This window comes from Ammodytes marinus, assembly GCF_949987685.1.
Source record: "Ammodytes marinus genome assembly, chromosome: 3".
Taxonomy (NCBI): Eukaryota; Metazoa; Chordata; class Actinopteri; order Uranoscopiformes; family Ammodytidae; genus Ammodytes; species Ammodytes marinus.
In genome coordinates this window covers 24,871,803-24,887,918 of record NC_137232.1, presented here as the reverse complement: position 1 = coordinate 24,887,918, position 16,116 = coordinate 24,871,803, and the positions used below count along the sequence as shown (strand labels likewise).

General features: G+C 45.2%; 1 protein-coding gene across 1 annotated transcript in view; it reads left to right on the top strand.

The window, feature by feature from the left end:
* Positions 1-519: 519 nt before the first annotated feature.
* Positions 520-16,116, top strand: part of cluha (clustered mitochondria (cluA/CLU1) homolog a) — a 32,933-nt gene continuing 17,336 nt past the window's right edge. Inside the window, exons 1-11 of the mRNA XM_080025266.1 lie at positions 520-1,137; positions 6,502-6,695; positions 6,792-6,963; positions 7,472-7,615; positions 7,715-7,842; positions 7,994-8,148; positions 8,625-8,750; positions 9,000-9,147; positions 9,234-9,326; positions 9,746-10,180; positions 10,688-10,947. Coding sequence (XP_079881392.1) covers positions 1,011-1,137; positions 6,502-6,695; positions 6,792-6,963; positions 7,472-7,615; positions 7,715-7,842; positions 7,994-8,148; positions 8,625-8,750; positions 9,000-9,147; positions 9,234-9,326; positions 9,746-10,180; positions 10,688-10,947 — 1,982 coding nt within the window. The 5' untranslated portion in view covers positions 520-1,010. The remainder of the gene's footprint in view (positions 1,138-6,501; positions 6,696-6,791; positions 6,964-7,471; positions 7,616-7,714; positions 7,843-7,993; positions 8,149-8,624; positions 8,751-8,999; positions 9,148-9,233; positions 9,327-9,745; positions 10,181-10,687; positions 10,948-16,116) is intronic.

Genomic DNA, 16,116 nt, shown 5'->3' with positions numbered 1-16,116 from the left:
AATCTGATTTTAGAGAGGAGTGTTCTCCTTCGTACTTTTCTAAATAGCCTACAAAAATACATTTAAAGGGGCGATGTTGATCCTTCGGAAGACAGAACCCACAGTTACTTTGTTGTGGCCGGCACCAGGATGAAATAGATTTTGGTTTTTGAAAAGCAAGTATAGGAACTATTATTAGGCTACATCAATACTTTTATTGACATTTTGTATCTTTGACAGACCGAATACTTCTTCAATTGACTGATGTAGGCCATCTCCTAATGCAGTTTGACAGTAACAGAGTTTATTTGTATCCCTTTCTATCCGACCAAACACCTGGGTTTTTACTTTTGTGAGGTTTTGATTAAAACGTCTTGGTGCTGCATGGCTCTGATTGCCCCTCATATGTGTTAAAAGCGCTAACAGCTGTTAATCAAAATAAAACCATTTCACATCCACAAGTCTGGATTACGAACTGGTCCCAAGAAACTCAAGCTTTGCTGTAGTTTAAGGAGAATTAAAAGACAAATGAGACTTTAAGTTATTCATGATTTATTACCTTCAGGTCTTGTCTTGAAGAGGGGCCCTGCTTAGTTGAAGACGTGATGGGGTCAAATAAATCAGCATTTTTGTTTTTGTGTAACAATAGCTGTATTATGATACATTGTATTTCCACTCCTCCGTTGTACCCTCCAGAAGAACATCTAAAAAACTAAATACTATCATCAGAGGAGTTTGTCGCATTTGGCTTTCCGTAGCGCAACGTTTGGTGGGTGGGGAAGTGCAACGCAAAGGCAAAGAGGTCAAGAGGAGGAGAGGAGAGAAACCACGTGTGATCAGCACCATGTACAGCGCTGTCCTTCCTCGGTAGACTTGTTTTTGTAAGCTTGTACCCTTCGCATGTAGCCAGCTGCTAGCCTGCGTTAGCCAGAGAACCAGAAGTTGTTTTCTGTTTCTTTTTGCAGACTCCACACAACATTTAAGAAGCAACAAAGCTGCTGGGATTTCTGTTGCCACACTGACTGCCAAACATGGTGAGCAAGACAGATGACATCCCGGCGTCAGTGCCCAGCTGTAATCCGGTCGATCTTGCGGATGTATCCGTGGATGGAGGCGAGGAGAGCAGCAGGACGCTTTTGAAGGACTCGTGCGGATGTGGTGAGTCTGTGCAGCGGACTGACCTGAGTCATGTCTGCTGTTATAACACGTTGCATGGCACTTATAATGATGACATTTATAGTGCAAACGGTGACAGTACAACTTTGTGCAGGCAGCATCCCCTTGCATCAGTGTGGTTTATTGAGGTTTAAGTTGTGTTAACACTGTAACTGCTGCCATGCAACTCAATGCTTAACGTGACTGTATAGGTCCTCAGACCCAAGGTGGTCTGTTTGGTCTGGGTCCGGCCCCCTCCTCCTCCTGTCCCCGAATCTTAGAGTTTGCAGGGTTCACCTTACAGCATCTCAGCTCGTCGGCTGCTCGGTTTAATGGTTACGTATTCACTCATAATTGCTAACAAGAAAACAGGAGCCGATCGGTGTGGTGTCATAGCTGTTAGCATGTAGCTCAGCATTGACACTGACAGCAGAGCAGCAGGCTAACCTAAACAGTTTAGCCGGAATGCTAACATTAGCCTCCTCCTTGAATGTGCAGCTGGTTGCTCATTTAATGGCACAGGCACAAGGGAAGGAAAATAAGTTGTCACCTCAGGTAAAACTACCAATCCCTTCCCCCGGTACATGCTTAAAGTTGACTTATCTCGTGCAGCAGCTCGTGTTGTTTCTAGTTCGCGCTGACGCACATGCTCCGTAGCAGCGTGAACTGAAGGTCACCTTCAGTGGAGCAGCGCATTTCAAGGGAACACAGAGGGAGGGTCGCACTGCCGGTGTGATTTTTATCTAAGGGTAATGTCTCAGAGGAGCTATGTGGGGGATGCGTTAACTTTGTTTTTATAGGTTTTAAAAGTGCTATTTAATTGGGGGAAGTGCCCTGCGGTCGGTGGATACCCTTTAAGCAGCCCCCTCCCTCCTCGTCTTCCCCCCCGCCGCGGAAGATTACATCGAGTGTCCCTGCTCGACCGGGAAGCGGAAGCCAGCTGTCGTAGAGTGAGAGGGGATAAAAAAGTAACGATTGTGCATGCACAGTGAGAGAGGAAGGTTACGCTAATAATACATGAGCACACGCGTAAGCTGGTGAGTACAATGAAAGATAAAAGTAGCGGAGGTGGCGCACAGGAGCAGCATCGGTGTGTCAGCCTTAGAAAGTATGATGTTACACAACTTCCAGTGCTGCAGCCTGTATGTCTGTCACATGTGGGACCTTGAGTTGTCTCTCGTGTCATTCCAAAAGAAAAAAACACATAGGACAGACAGTGTCTTGTCTGCTTTTACCTGTCATAGGTGTGAGCTTGTGCTGCTTTGTTCACAAGCTTCTGTGCTGGTTGCATGTGAATTACTTCTGGCTTTGTGAGATGAATTGAGACGTTTATGTCTTTGCTGTGCGGTCTGCTCCATTTTTCATTTTGGGAATGGTAACAGTGACAGGATTGGTGGCTGGTTTGAAGGCCGTCACTAGTAGGCCTGGTCTGTTTGTAACAGGACAAACTAGTAGCACATGGGAGAGCAGTCATATGAAGGTGAGGGGGGACTGTTTTATGGCGACCTGGTAAAATCCCAGTAACCACTGACACCATGGCACCAATCACCTCCACAGTCAGACACATTCAAAGCAGCAGTTTTTTTTCAACCTTTTTAGCTCCTGACCCACTTTAATATAACAAATCATCTTCGTGCTACAGTAGCATAATTAATTTTTACAATATGAGACGCCTGAAGAGAAACAATTGTACATTAATTTATCTCAGTAGCTTAAGGCAAGTTGGATTTAAGAATCTTTTTTTGTTTGTCGACTTTTTGATTATACTCGGAATGAAAAAACAAAATACTAGAGAAGCAAGACATGTTATTTTGGGTTAGGGACACTTTTGAATAAAACATGACTTATTTGCTCAAGGAAGAAAGTAAGAAGATCTCCAAATGTTGAGTTATTAAATTGGAATGTCATTTTATTTCAAGACATTCTCAAAACGCACAACTAAAAAGCCAAAAATAATAATGTGTCACAGTAAATGTCGCAACGAAAACTCAAAGACATGTTTTTCCAAAGTCTTCATATTTGAGAAGCTGCATCAAATTCATTAATACACATTGACGTTATTACATTTTGTCTTGATTAACTGAAGGATTCATTAAAACTCAATTAAAACCGTCCTCAGAAACTCTCAGGACATTTTATTTTCCACTTTAAGAATGTTGTTATTATCATTCCCTGCTGGCGAGTGTTCAGTGAGTCATTTATAAAGTCTAACAGAGCTTGTATTCAACTCTTTGATGCTGTGAAGTCCCACAGCGGAATGACTCGGGGTCAGCAGGAGGTTGCCAGCCAACGTAGACCGACAGAGACCTTGGTGGTGGTGGAATTGGTGTCGTTGTTGTTGTTCTCAGGGTTGTGCTGCTGGTTAATGTCGCCATGGCAGCAGCCAAGTCAAGATAGAAGATCCGTCTGCTGGATTTGTTGCTATTACACTGTCTACTCTGGTTTCTGCATCTCTTTATCTGATTGGTGTCCTTGTTTCCCTTAAGGCCTTAAAGGAAAACAAAGTATTTCTATTAAAGGCATACTAAGTGATCTCCAGCAAACGTTTGTTTATACTAACTTCGGCAATAGTTGACACTCCAAGAGAGCGGCCGGGCCATGTTGTTCCCCAAAACGTCAATCCACAACATTCTGGCCGCGGTTAATGTAAACATAAACAACTACTGGCTCTGAGCTAGGCTTAATAGATCGCCGTTAACCGAGCTGCTGCTGTGTGTAAACACCCAACTGTTTTTCTGTGTGCACATTGAGTAGATATTAGCTGATGTGTTCTAGATTACAATTGCTTAGTATGCCTTTTGAAGGTACCGCTATTAGTTTGTAACACCATGGCAAAGGAGGATGGATGATACAAAAATACTTTCTTTTACAAAATTCTGAATTTTATACACAATTGAACAATATATATATATAGATAGATAGATAGATAGATAGATAGATAGATAGATAGATATACTATATACATAGTGTGTGTATATAAAAAATGCATGTGTTGGTGCCGCCCCTTGAGTTGGGAAGGTCTATTGCTCATTGCCATACCCTACATCGTTCATTATTATACAAAAGAAAGTAAAAACAAATCAAGGTTTTGGTCGTCTGTCTCTTCATATTTGCTTTCATTAAGTCTCATCTATCTTTACTGGATTACAACCATCTGGACCATCAGATCACATTAAACTGCTGTGTAACAATCACAATAACCAACACCATATCTTGGCTTGCCACCAACAGGAAGGCGTCAAGCAAAACAATTTTTTCATCTTTATTCCTTCTTACCTTCCAAAAAATGTTTAGACATGATATGTGTCCTGTAGCTGCACCTTGGCTTTCCCTCCTTTTGAACCGAACTTTCTTCCAGTACTTTGTTTGGAGACGGTTTTGCAACACACAGGCTGCTGGATTGCCTCATCAATCGCAGTGCTCCCGGCCCTTTGTACTCTTGCCGCTCTCATGCTGTGAATGCTACCAGCTTAAATGGTACCTCATTAAAAACAGTAAATCTCTTATAACTGAAACACAAGTTCTTGAAGCAATTGTGTGTTTGCCTATTAAAGCGTGTACAATCTATATTTTTATATTGACAATGTAAATATGCAGCTCTGCTTGCCTTTTTTAATGAAGCTTTTATAATGATTTTCAGCTCATTGCTAAGCTATCTGGAACACAAATGAACAGTTTTGGACAACTTTCAGTCTTTGTAAGGCAACTAACTTGAATGGAATATGGAATAGCCGACAGTCAGTTGGTGTTAACTGGTGAACATAGTGTAGCATTTAGCAGCTAAAGAGGTGGTGGAGAGACTGGAGACCTAAACAAAGTGAATATTGGATTTTCTTTAGGAAGTCACTTATTACTCAACTCCAAATGAATGGCAATGCTGCTCTGTGACAGCTCTAGCTGTATATGAACCTTTCCTAACAGTTTCATATCAACTTAAAAATAAATGATATGTTGAAGGTGTGTTTACAACTTGTGTTCCGCTGTATTCCGTTACCGTTGCCTTCATACCCCCAGTCAAAACGAGTTCATATCTGATAAGAAACATGGAAGGTCTCTGTATTGATAATGAAAGCAGAAACAGAAGCGCCAAGCCACTAATTTCTATTTTAGTGTGTAACATAATCAGCGTGCTCTGTAGCCGCCGCGTTTGTTGTTCAAAACGTCCCACGGTCAACCCCCCCCCCCCCTCTCTCTCTCTCTCTCTTTCTGTTGCCTCCTTCCCCCGCTCCTCCTCCACTATTTCAGTGCATTTTATTCCCAGTCTGGGGTGTGTGGTCCAGTTATGATGAGGCCTCGCCCCTCCCTTTGGCCCCCTTCGCTTTAGTAACCCTGACGCTGTTTACCCTTGACAGTGTGCAAGGACACGCTGGCTGGCAGCAGTTGTCACAGTGAGAGAAAACAGGTGTCAGACATCTTTGGCCCTGCCCCTTTTTTGGGAATTTATTCACCTGCTATATACATTTTCTTCTCCCCTTTACTGTTATTTATTGAAATCAAATGCATAAATAGTTTGTCTATTGAGAACATTTGTCTTCATTCATTCAGGAGCTCCGATTTTTTTTTCTCACATCATTCTTATTCTATAAAGATAATCAGTGACAAATTGTGAGCCAATGATTGAATGTCCGTATAAAAAGTAAAAAGCTTCTGAATGTTGATCGCTAACTTGCATATGCTGCAATCAAGCCATGCAAGTGACCAACAATTCCCTTTGTGAATGTTGAAATCCCCCCCTCATGCTCCCTGGCTAAACTCCCTTCAGTGTTGCAACAGCGTTGGTTTGAGCAGGTTGGTGTTGGAGACTTTGTGTCTACATCAGCTGAAACAGAATGCCTGGTTACTTATTGTCAAATGCGTTTTGATTAAATCATTAATGATCTCTGTGTTGTAGTTAAACTTTTTAGAGCGGCCATTCTTCTTTTGACAGCTTGTGTAGTTGATGATTGATGAAGCCAATCATGAATGCTCAATCCCATAATCTATATTCTGTAGTTTGTGTTGGATTCATTTGTATTTGAGTTGATGTCGTAGCACCACGGCACTTCACTTGTATACTGGAGCTGAGCCTCGTCAGCAGTCTGTTCAGCCATTCATTAATATTACATGATGTAACTGTTCAGTTTCGTGTGGGTTTTGTTTGTGACCTGGCTGCCTGGCAGCGTCTCTGTGTTTTCGTGGGGTGTTTTTGCTGTGCATGGCGAACCATCCGAAGGTGGTGTTCCCTGCTCGTACAATTTTTGAGACTTGGCAGCTGATAAGCGGTTCCAGTCATACAAGTTGTTTGGCTGCTTTCTTTGGTCTGTGTTGTTGAATTCTCCACTGACGTCCCGTTTTAAAACATTTGTTCATTAATTTATTATTATACAGGGCACAGTGCAGATACAGCCATGGTGAACGGTGACGGCACTCACGGGCACATAGAAGACAAAGAATCGAAGCACGATGGGAATGGTGAGGTTGACGAAGGAGAGGACTCCAATGAACAGGAAGTGATAGTGATCCAGGACACAGGCTTCACCGTCAAGATCCAGGCACCTGGAACAGAGCCATTTGACCTGCAGGTAAGAAGAGGTTGGACTGTCAATGTTTCTGAAGCTGAATTCATTACTAGTACGACATCATTTCACCTCCCTCCCTCCCTCCCTCTGCGACGTCAGGTTTCTCCCCAGGAAATGGTGCAGGAAATCCATCAGGTGTTGATGGACCGCGAGGACACCTGCCACCGCACCTGTTTCTCCCTGCAGCTGGACGGAAATGTGCTGGACAACTTCGCTGAGCTCAAGTCCATTGAGGGCCTGCAGGAGGGATCGCTGCTCAAAGTAGTGGAAGGTCAGAGGCTTTCTATTAGCCCTCGGCTTTTGTCTCACTCTTTTGCTGCAAAGAGGTCAAATACAACCATTATGTTGTCAAGTTGTTATCACATTACTTATGAGGTTTAAGCCAGGTATGGAGAGAACCGTTTGACCTGTTTTTAAGAAACACTAATGATGTCAAAGAAGAAGGCTGGATCGATTACTATTGTACCTAGCTGTTTACAATGAAACATCTGTTAAAGGTTGTACAGGTAAGCTGCATGCTGTAACGACTTCATCAAAGACGTCATAGCATATAGTGTTGCATTTCACTTCCTCCCTGTTGGTATGCAAATGTTATAAAATAAACCCTTTTCATTTTAATGAAGCTGTTTATTCATTAAGTCGAACAGCATTAGCAGGCGCAACCTGACAAACCTTATACATCCACTGGCATGTAGCTGCTCGCATAGATTAGTTCATATTGCTAAACTTTTCACAAACTTCTCACTTTCTGCAATTTCTTTCTATAAACTTTCCTTCAGAGTCGTACACAGTTCGAGAGGCCCGCATCCACGTGCGTCACATCCGAGACCTGCTGAAAAGTCTGGACCCCTCAGACGCCTACAATGGTGTGGACTGCAACTCGCTCTCCTTCCTCAGCATCTTCACTGACGGAGACCTCGGAGGTATGAATATCCTGCCTTGTGCACAGCCTCGTTCAGTGGTGGTGGACCGCAGCCTCTCACCTTGCCTGTTATTTCTTTTCCTTTCAATGTTGGCTACAGATTGTGGTACGCGGAAGAAAAAGGGCACAGAGCTGGAGCAGATTGACTGCACCCCCCCAGAGCACATCCTGCCTGGCAGCAAAGAGCGCCCCCTGGTGCCCCTCCAGCCACAGAACAAGGACTTGAAGGTGAGAGGAACAGCACTGTCTCTGTCCCTATATGTGGCAATAATTCATCTTCTGAAAAATAGAAAATGATAAATGCAAAGGAATTGAAAGTCTTTTAGTGGAATAGGAGTGCATTTTAAAATTATTTTCCCTTGGCTTACGGTTTGTACAGCCTCTGCAGTGCCTGAAGGTCTTGACGATGAGTGGCTGGAATCCTCCACCTGGAAACAGGAAGATGCACGGCGACCTCATGTACCTGTACATGGTGACTGTGGAGGAGCGCCATGTCAGTGTCACTGCCTCTACACGCGGCTTCTACCTCAATCAGTGAGTCGACATCTCCAGCTCGTACCTGGTCACGGCTCCATGTGTTCTCTGCTGCGTGCTCTCCACCATTAATCTCTTCGTACATAGTTTATACACAAAGTACTGTGCGGTCACTATGACGCAGCATGACTTGCAGTGAACCGACATGCCTAACAGTACAGTTACACTTAAACAGACAAAAAGTGTGCTAGGTGGTGTATTAACAGTTTCAGGATCCTAATTTTGGATTAGTTATGCATGCCAGCAAGGATTTAACCTGCCAATTAATGAGGGCTAAGTGGATTACACTGGAAAGCAGAATTGAGATGGATGCTGTGGTGTTTTAGAGCCACTTTGAGAACTTGTTCTGGCAACAAATGTTATGTACTTTTAATCTTGTTTCTAAAAATCTGCTGCTACCTCCCTAAGGGAAATGTATTCTATCCAGACTTGAATACATATTTGTTACAAAAATGCCAGAATAATTTGTATTTCAGATCAACTACCTACACCTTCAACCCCAAGCCCGCCAATCCCAGTTTCTTGAGCCACTCTTTGGTGGAGCTGCTGAGCCAGATTAGCCCTGCCTTCAAGAAGAACTTCACTGCCATGCAAAAGAAAAGGTAAAGGCTGTTAACATAGTTTCAGTGGTTGTGTTTGAGAAGTTTAGAGCAACACCGTCAATGCTCAGCTTTAGTGTCTCCTCACTGACCCACAACCTGCTGTCTCCATACTACAATTTTCTGCAATTGGGTTTCAGTTAATTCATTTATTGTTTTTAGCTAGGCGAGAACACATAGGCTTAACAGTCCAGAAGTCAAATACATAAAGCACAATGAGGAACCAAACTCACTTTTGTCTTTTTGCTGCAGAGTCCAGAGGCACCCGTTTGAGAGGATAGCCACGCCCTTCCAGGTGTACAGCTGGACGGCGCCGCAGGTAGACCACGCCATGGACTGTGTTCGAGCTGAGGATGCCTACACCTCCCGCCTGGGTTATGAGGAGCACATACCTGGACAGGTAGGCACAGCTGAGCACAGCAGGCAGACAAATAATCAAAAGTTTTTTTTCTAGTAACTAACATTTTCTTTGTGATGCGTCTTCAGACCAGAGATTGGAACGAGGAGCTGCAGACGACCCGAGAGCTGCCCCGGAAGAACCTGCCTGAACGTCTGCTGAGGGAAAGAGCAATATTCAAGGTACTGCCTTCTGGTCTTGGTGTCCAACTGTGTGAATGTATTTCAGGTAATGCAGGTAATGTTCAACAGCTTTCAAGCCCAAAATCTGTGTTTTACACAATCAAAGTGCTGACTCACTCTGCTAATGCTAAATGGGATGCCAAAGTCCTGTGTAATTCTGTAGCTTTCTTTATTTGTAATCAGTAGTTTTTCTAAAGACAAAACATCACAAAGCCTTCAACATAAGGCTATAAGAAAACAGAGACAAGAGGCAAAGATACAAAATGATATAGTTAAACATTAAACAAATCTGACACAGCGGACACAAACTGGTTGAAAGAAAATAAAAGCAAGTAACTTTAAAAAATACAATTTGCATCCTGTAGCTGTGTTAAATGTAACGGCTACTTAATTTTCTAAATCGCTTACGCCTCCTTCAGGTGCACAGTGACTTTGCAGCAGCTGCCACTCGAGGCGCCATGGCGGTTATCGACGGCAACGTGATGGCCATCAACCCCGGCGAGGAGACGCGCATGCAGATGTTCATCTGGAACAACATCTTCTTCAGCCTGGGCTTCGACGTGCGGGACCACTATCGTGAGCTGGGCGGAGACGCCGCCGCCCACGCCGCGCCCACCAACGACTTGAACGGAGTGCGGGCGTACGGTGCGGTAGACGTGGAGGGTCTGTACACTCTGGGGACAGTAGTGGTGGACTACAGGGGCTACCGTGTCACAGCCCAGTCCATCATCCCTGGTATCCTTGAGCGCGAGCAGGAGCAGAGCGTCATCTACGGCTCCATCGACTTTGGAAAGACGGTGGTGTCTCACGACAAATACCTGGAGCTGCTGGAGAAGACCAGCAGGCCACTCAAGGTCAGTAACGCACGACGCAAGCAATTAAATAATCACTAGATTAAAAAGAACATGCTATTTGTGTATCATAAATACCTAAAGCAACTATGAATTGATCGAACTGGAAATATATTTCCTGTGTAGCCAAAGCCTATATATTACCCCTAATGTGACCTTCATTAATATCCCAAACACATCCCACTGGTGATGACAGAATATGCTACAGTGCCCATGTTAATTAATCACTCCTGCATTTACCTACCTGCTGAGTATTTCATACTCACAAGAGCACCAAATGTGTATTAATCTACAACTAAAAGTAGTATCTGACAAATGAATCATGAATCATTCGTGATTGCTTTTGAAAGAATGTGTAAGAATAAATATGCTTGTGGCTTAAGTGGGAATAACGCACCAACGACAAATAATTTGTCATCTTTCCTTTGTCGACCCTTGAGATGCTCCCCTACAGAGATGATGTGTTTTTCGATCCTACAAGTGACTGTATTTTCTGCTTGTAAAATGTAGGTCCAGAGACACAGCGTGCTGAATGAGAAAGACGATTCTGTGATGCTCTGCTCCTCCGTCGAGTGTAAGGGCATCATCGGAAACGATGGCCGTCACTACATTCTGGACCTTCTTCGCACCTTCCCTCCTGACCTCAACTTCCTGCCTGTGGACGGAGAGGAGCTGCCTCCAGAGAGCCAGCGCCAGGGCTTCCCCCGCCAGCACCGCCACCGCCTGGCCTGTCTACGCCAAGAGCTCATCGAGGCCTTTGTGGAGCACAGGTAGGCTTCTTCTAGGTGTTCTAGGTCATCACTTTTCAATCAGCAGGAGAGTTTCACAGGTTACCCGCGGGTCTTAAAAGCAATTTTTTTTTATTATTTTTAACATTTCATTTAATATACTCCAAATAAGGCCTTAACAGTTTTGAACTTCCTTTGACAAGGTCTTACATTTTGATTGCCCATTTTAAAAACTTGGAGAGGGGTCTTTATCTGACAAATAAGCACTTTCTGATTTTGTTATTAATTATTATTTGTATGCACATACCGGTACTTCACAAAGCTATTTTTACAGTATATTAAAGAGTTAAAATTATAATAAATATTCTTTTTATTAAAGGGACTCTCCTGCAATTGAGAATTACAGCACTATCATACCATCCTGCCTCCCTCCAATGCCCCACCCCCTCATTCCCATCCCCGGTGTTTTATTTTTTTTGTTGAAGAAACTTTATTTACACAAGCAGACTTACAATCTACTGCCTCCGCGCGCGCACGTGAGTTATATTGTAGCGGAGGAAACTGGTGGTTGTACCGGTGCGGCGCTGATCTGATTGTATCACTGGTTTCACTTCAGAGGTGTCGGCCAGAACACCACTTATGGCCAAAGGCATCAGATTGTAAGCATGAGACTAGGAGAGGAGGAGTAGGGTTTTATCCGCTCTTTATTTTCCTTCTTTCACAGGCACAGCTGCATATAGATCGCGGGAAAAGAACAAAGGCTTAAACTCCGCTCGTGAGGAGATCGTTAGAACAGCTGTTGCTACCCGCAAATCGCAGCCGTTAATAACATGCAAACTACCGTACTTTCCATACTATATGCCGCACTGGACAATAAGCCGCAGGTGTTATAATGTTTAATTAAAACTGCAAGCAGTGATGACCGGGCCCTCGCCCACACATGCTGCAAGCCGGAAGCGCGGAATTGTCGGCGACGCGCTCGCCTTCTGCACATACCCAGCAAGTTTGATGATGATAGGACCTACGGTTAAGGAGTTATGGCCAATTTGTGGATAGGCAGCGCCCCCTATGGGTTGGTCGCGATAAGCTTCGAGGGACATGCTACCACATGACTTCTGCACATACCCAGCAAGTTTGATGATGATAGGACCTACGGTTAAGGAGTTATGGCCAATTTGTGGATAGGCGGCGCCCCCTATGGGTTCGTCACGATAAGCTTCGAGGGACATGCTACCACATGACTTCTGCACATACCCAGCAAGTTTGATGATGATAGGACCTACGGTTAAGGAGTTATGGCCAATTTGTGGATAGCCCCGCCCCTGTGGCGCCCCCTATGGGTTAATCGCGATAAGCTTCGAGATACATGCTACCACATGACTTCTGCACATACCCAGCAAGCTTGATGATGATAGGACCTACGGTTAAGGAGTTATGGCCAATTTGTGGATAGGCGGCGCCCCCTATGGGTTGGTCGCGATAAGCTTCGAGGGACATGCTACCACATGACTTCTGCACATACCCAGCAAGTTTGATGATGATAGGACCTACGGTTAAGGAGTTATGGCCAATTTGTGGATAGCCCCGCCCCTGTGGCGCCCCCTATGGGTTAATCGCGATAAGCTTCGAGATACATGCTACCACATGACTTCTGCACATACCCAGCAAGTTTGATGATGATAGGACCTTCGGTTAAGGAGTTATGGCCAATTTGTGGATAGACGGCGCCCCCTATGGGTTGGTCGCGATAAGCTTCGAGGGACATGCTACCACATGACTTCTGCACATACCCAGCAAGTTTGATGATGATAGGACCTACGGTTAAGGAGTTATGGCCAATTTGTGGATAGGCGGCGCCCCCTATGGGTTCGTCACGATAAGCTTCGAGGGACATGCTACCACATGACTTCTGCACATACCCAGCAAGTTTGATGATGATAGGACCTACGGTTAAGGAGTTATGGCCAATTTGTGGATAGCCCCGCCCCTGTGGCGCCCCCTATGGGTTAATCGCGATAAGCTTCGAGATACATGCTACCACATGACTTCTGCACATACCCAGCAAGTTTGATGATGATAGGACCTACGGTTAAGGAGTTATGGCCAATTTGTGGATAGGCGGCGCCCCCTATGGGTTGGTCGCGATAAGCTTCGAGGGACATGCTACCACATGACTTCTGCACATACCCAGCAAGTTTGATGATGATAGGACCTACGGTTAAGGAGTTATGGCCAATTTGTGGATAGGCGGCGCCCCCTATGGGTTCGTCGCGATAAGCTTCGAGGGACATGCTATCACATGACTTCTGCACATACCCAGCAAGTTTGATGATGATAGGACCTACGGTTAAGGAGTTATGGCCAATTTGTGGATAGCCCCGCCCCTGTGGCGCCCCCTATGGGTTAATCGCGATAAGCTTCGAGATACATGCTACCACATGACATCTGCACATACCCAGCAAGTTTGATGATGATTGGACCTATGGTTAAGGAGTTATGGCCAACGTGTTATTAAACCCCGCCCCTGTGGCGCCCCCTATGGGTTCATCGCGATAAGCTTCGAGATACATGCTACCACATGACTTCTGCACATACCCAGCAAGTTTGATGATGATAGGACCTACGGTTAAGGAGTTATGGCCAATTTGTGGATAGGCGGCGCCCCCTATGGGTTGGTCGCGATAAGCTTCGAGGGACATGCTACCACATGACTTCTGCACATACCCAGCAAGTTTGATGATGATAGGACCTACGGTTAAGGAGTTATGGCCAATTTGTGGATAGGCGGCGCCCCCTATGGGTTTGTCGCGATAAGCTTCGAGGGACATGCTATCACATGACTTCTGCACATACCCAGCAAGTTTGATGATGATAGGACCTACGGTTAAGGAGTTATGGCCAATTTGTGGATAGCCCCGCCCCTGTGGCGCCCCCTATGGGTTAATCGCGATAAGCTTCGAGATACATGCTACCACATGACATCTGCACATACCCAGCAAGTTTGATGATGATTGGACCTATGGTTAAGGAGTTATGGCCAACGTGTTATTAAGCCCCGCCCCTGTGGCGCCCCCTATGGGTTCATCGCGATAAGCTTAGAGGGACATGCTACCACATGACTTCTGCACATACCCAGCAAGTTTGATGATGATAGGACCTACGGTTAAGGAGTTATGGCCAATTTGTGGATAGGCGGCGCCCCCTATGGGTTGGTCGCGATAAGCTTCGAGGGACATGCTACCACATGACTTCTGCACATACCCAGCAAGTTTGATGATGATAGGACCTACGGTTAAGGAGTTATGGCCAATTTGTGGATAGGCGGCGCCCCCTATGGGTTTGTCGCGATAAGCTTCAAGGGACATGCTACCACATGACTTCTGCACATACCCAGCAAGTTTGATGATGATAGGACCTACGGTTAAGGAGTTATGGCCAATTTGTGGATAGCCCCGCCCCTGTGGCGCCCCCTATGGGTTAATCGCGATAAGCTTCGAGATAAATGCTACCACATGACTTCTGCACATACCCAGCAAGTTTGATGATGATTGGACCTATGGTTAAGGAGTTATGGCCAACGTGTTATTAAGCCCCGCCCCTGTGGCGCCCCCTATGGGTTCATCGCGATAAGCTTAGAAGGACATGCTACCACATGACTTCTGCGCATACCCAGCAAGTTTGATGATGATAGGACCTATGGTTAAGGAGTTATGGCCAACGTGTTATTAAGCCCCGCCCCTATTCACATATTTCACATTTAAAGACTTCCTGTTGATTTTGGGGCGGGGCTTCAAGAGGCTTTTTTGTGGGGCCTGCAAAGATACATTTGGGTTATTAATTTGGTGCAGCTAGGTATAACACAGCCTGAGCTATGATGAATTGAAGTTTCATGAGGTGCGTATTTACGCGACACTTTGACCCCAAAAAGATCCCTGGTTCCGGGCTAACTTCCTGATCTTTTCGCAATTCCTTATCGGGCAAGGGTCTTTTGTATTTGAGAAGTGGATTGACGTCGCTGGCATAAAAACTCTAGGACTAGTTCGTCGAAATGCGAAAAGATGTAAAGTGGCGGTTTTAGGCACTAAATCCAACATGGCCGACTTCCTGTTGATTTTGGCTAATGACATATAAATTGCATTTATGTGCGCCTTGGGCCATTACATGTTGTCCTGTAATTTCAGGCATCTAGCCCAATTTTTGAGCATGCATTTGCTGAAAAACTGTTTTTGGCCATAGGGGGCGCAATTTTAGAGATCAAATCCTGAACCACTGATACATTAAAATTTTTTGCAGGTCTGATGGGTACGCAAAGTTTTTCAACTTATGCATGACGGGAAGGGGGTGAAAAGTGCCAAGAAAGAGTCGGAAAAAGAATAATAATAATAAGAATAAAAATCGTACCGATTACAATAGGGCTTTCGCACATGTCTGTGCTCGGGCCCTAATTAAAACTGCAAGCAGTGATGACCGGGCCCTCGCCCACACATGCTGCAAGCCGGAAGCGCGGAATTGTCGGCGACGCGCTCGCCTTCTGCACATACCCAGCAAGTTTGATGATGATAGGACCTACGGTTAAGGAGTTATGGCCAATTTGTGGATAGGCAGCGCCCCCTATGGGTTGGTCGCGATAAGCTTCGAGGGACATGCTACCACATGACTTCTGCACATACCCAGCAAGTCTGATGATGATAGGACCTACGGTTAAGGAGTTATGGCCAATTTGTGGATAGGCGGCGCCCCCTATGGGTTCGTCACGATAAGCTTCGAGGGACATGCTACCACATGACTTCTGCACATACCCAGCAAGTTTGATGATGATAGGACCTACGGTTAAGGAGTTATGGCCAATTTGTGGATAGCCCCGCCCCTGTGGCGCCCCCTATGGGTTAATCGCGATAAGCTTCGAGATACATGCTACCACATGACTTCTGCACATACCCAGCAAGTTTGATGATGATAGGACCTACGGTTAAGGAGTTATGGCCAATTTGTGGATAGGCGGCGCCCCCTATGGGTTGGTCGCGATAAGCTTCGAGGGACATGCTACCACATGACTTCTGCACATACCCAGCAAGTTTGATGATGATAGGACCTACGGTTAAGGAGTTATGGCCAATTTGTGGATAGGCGGCGCCCCCTATGGGTTCGTCACGATAAGCTTCGAGGGACATGCTACCACATGACTTCTGCACACACCCAGCAAGTTTGATG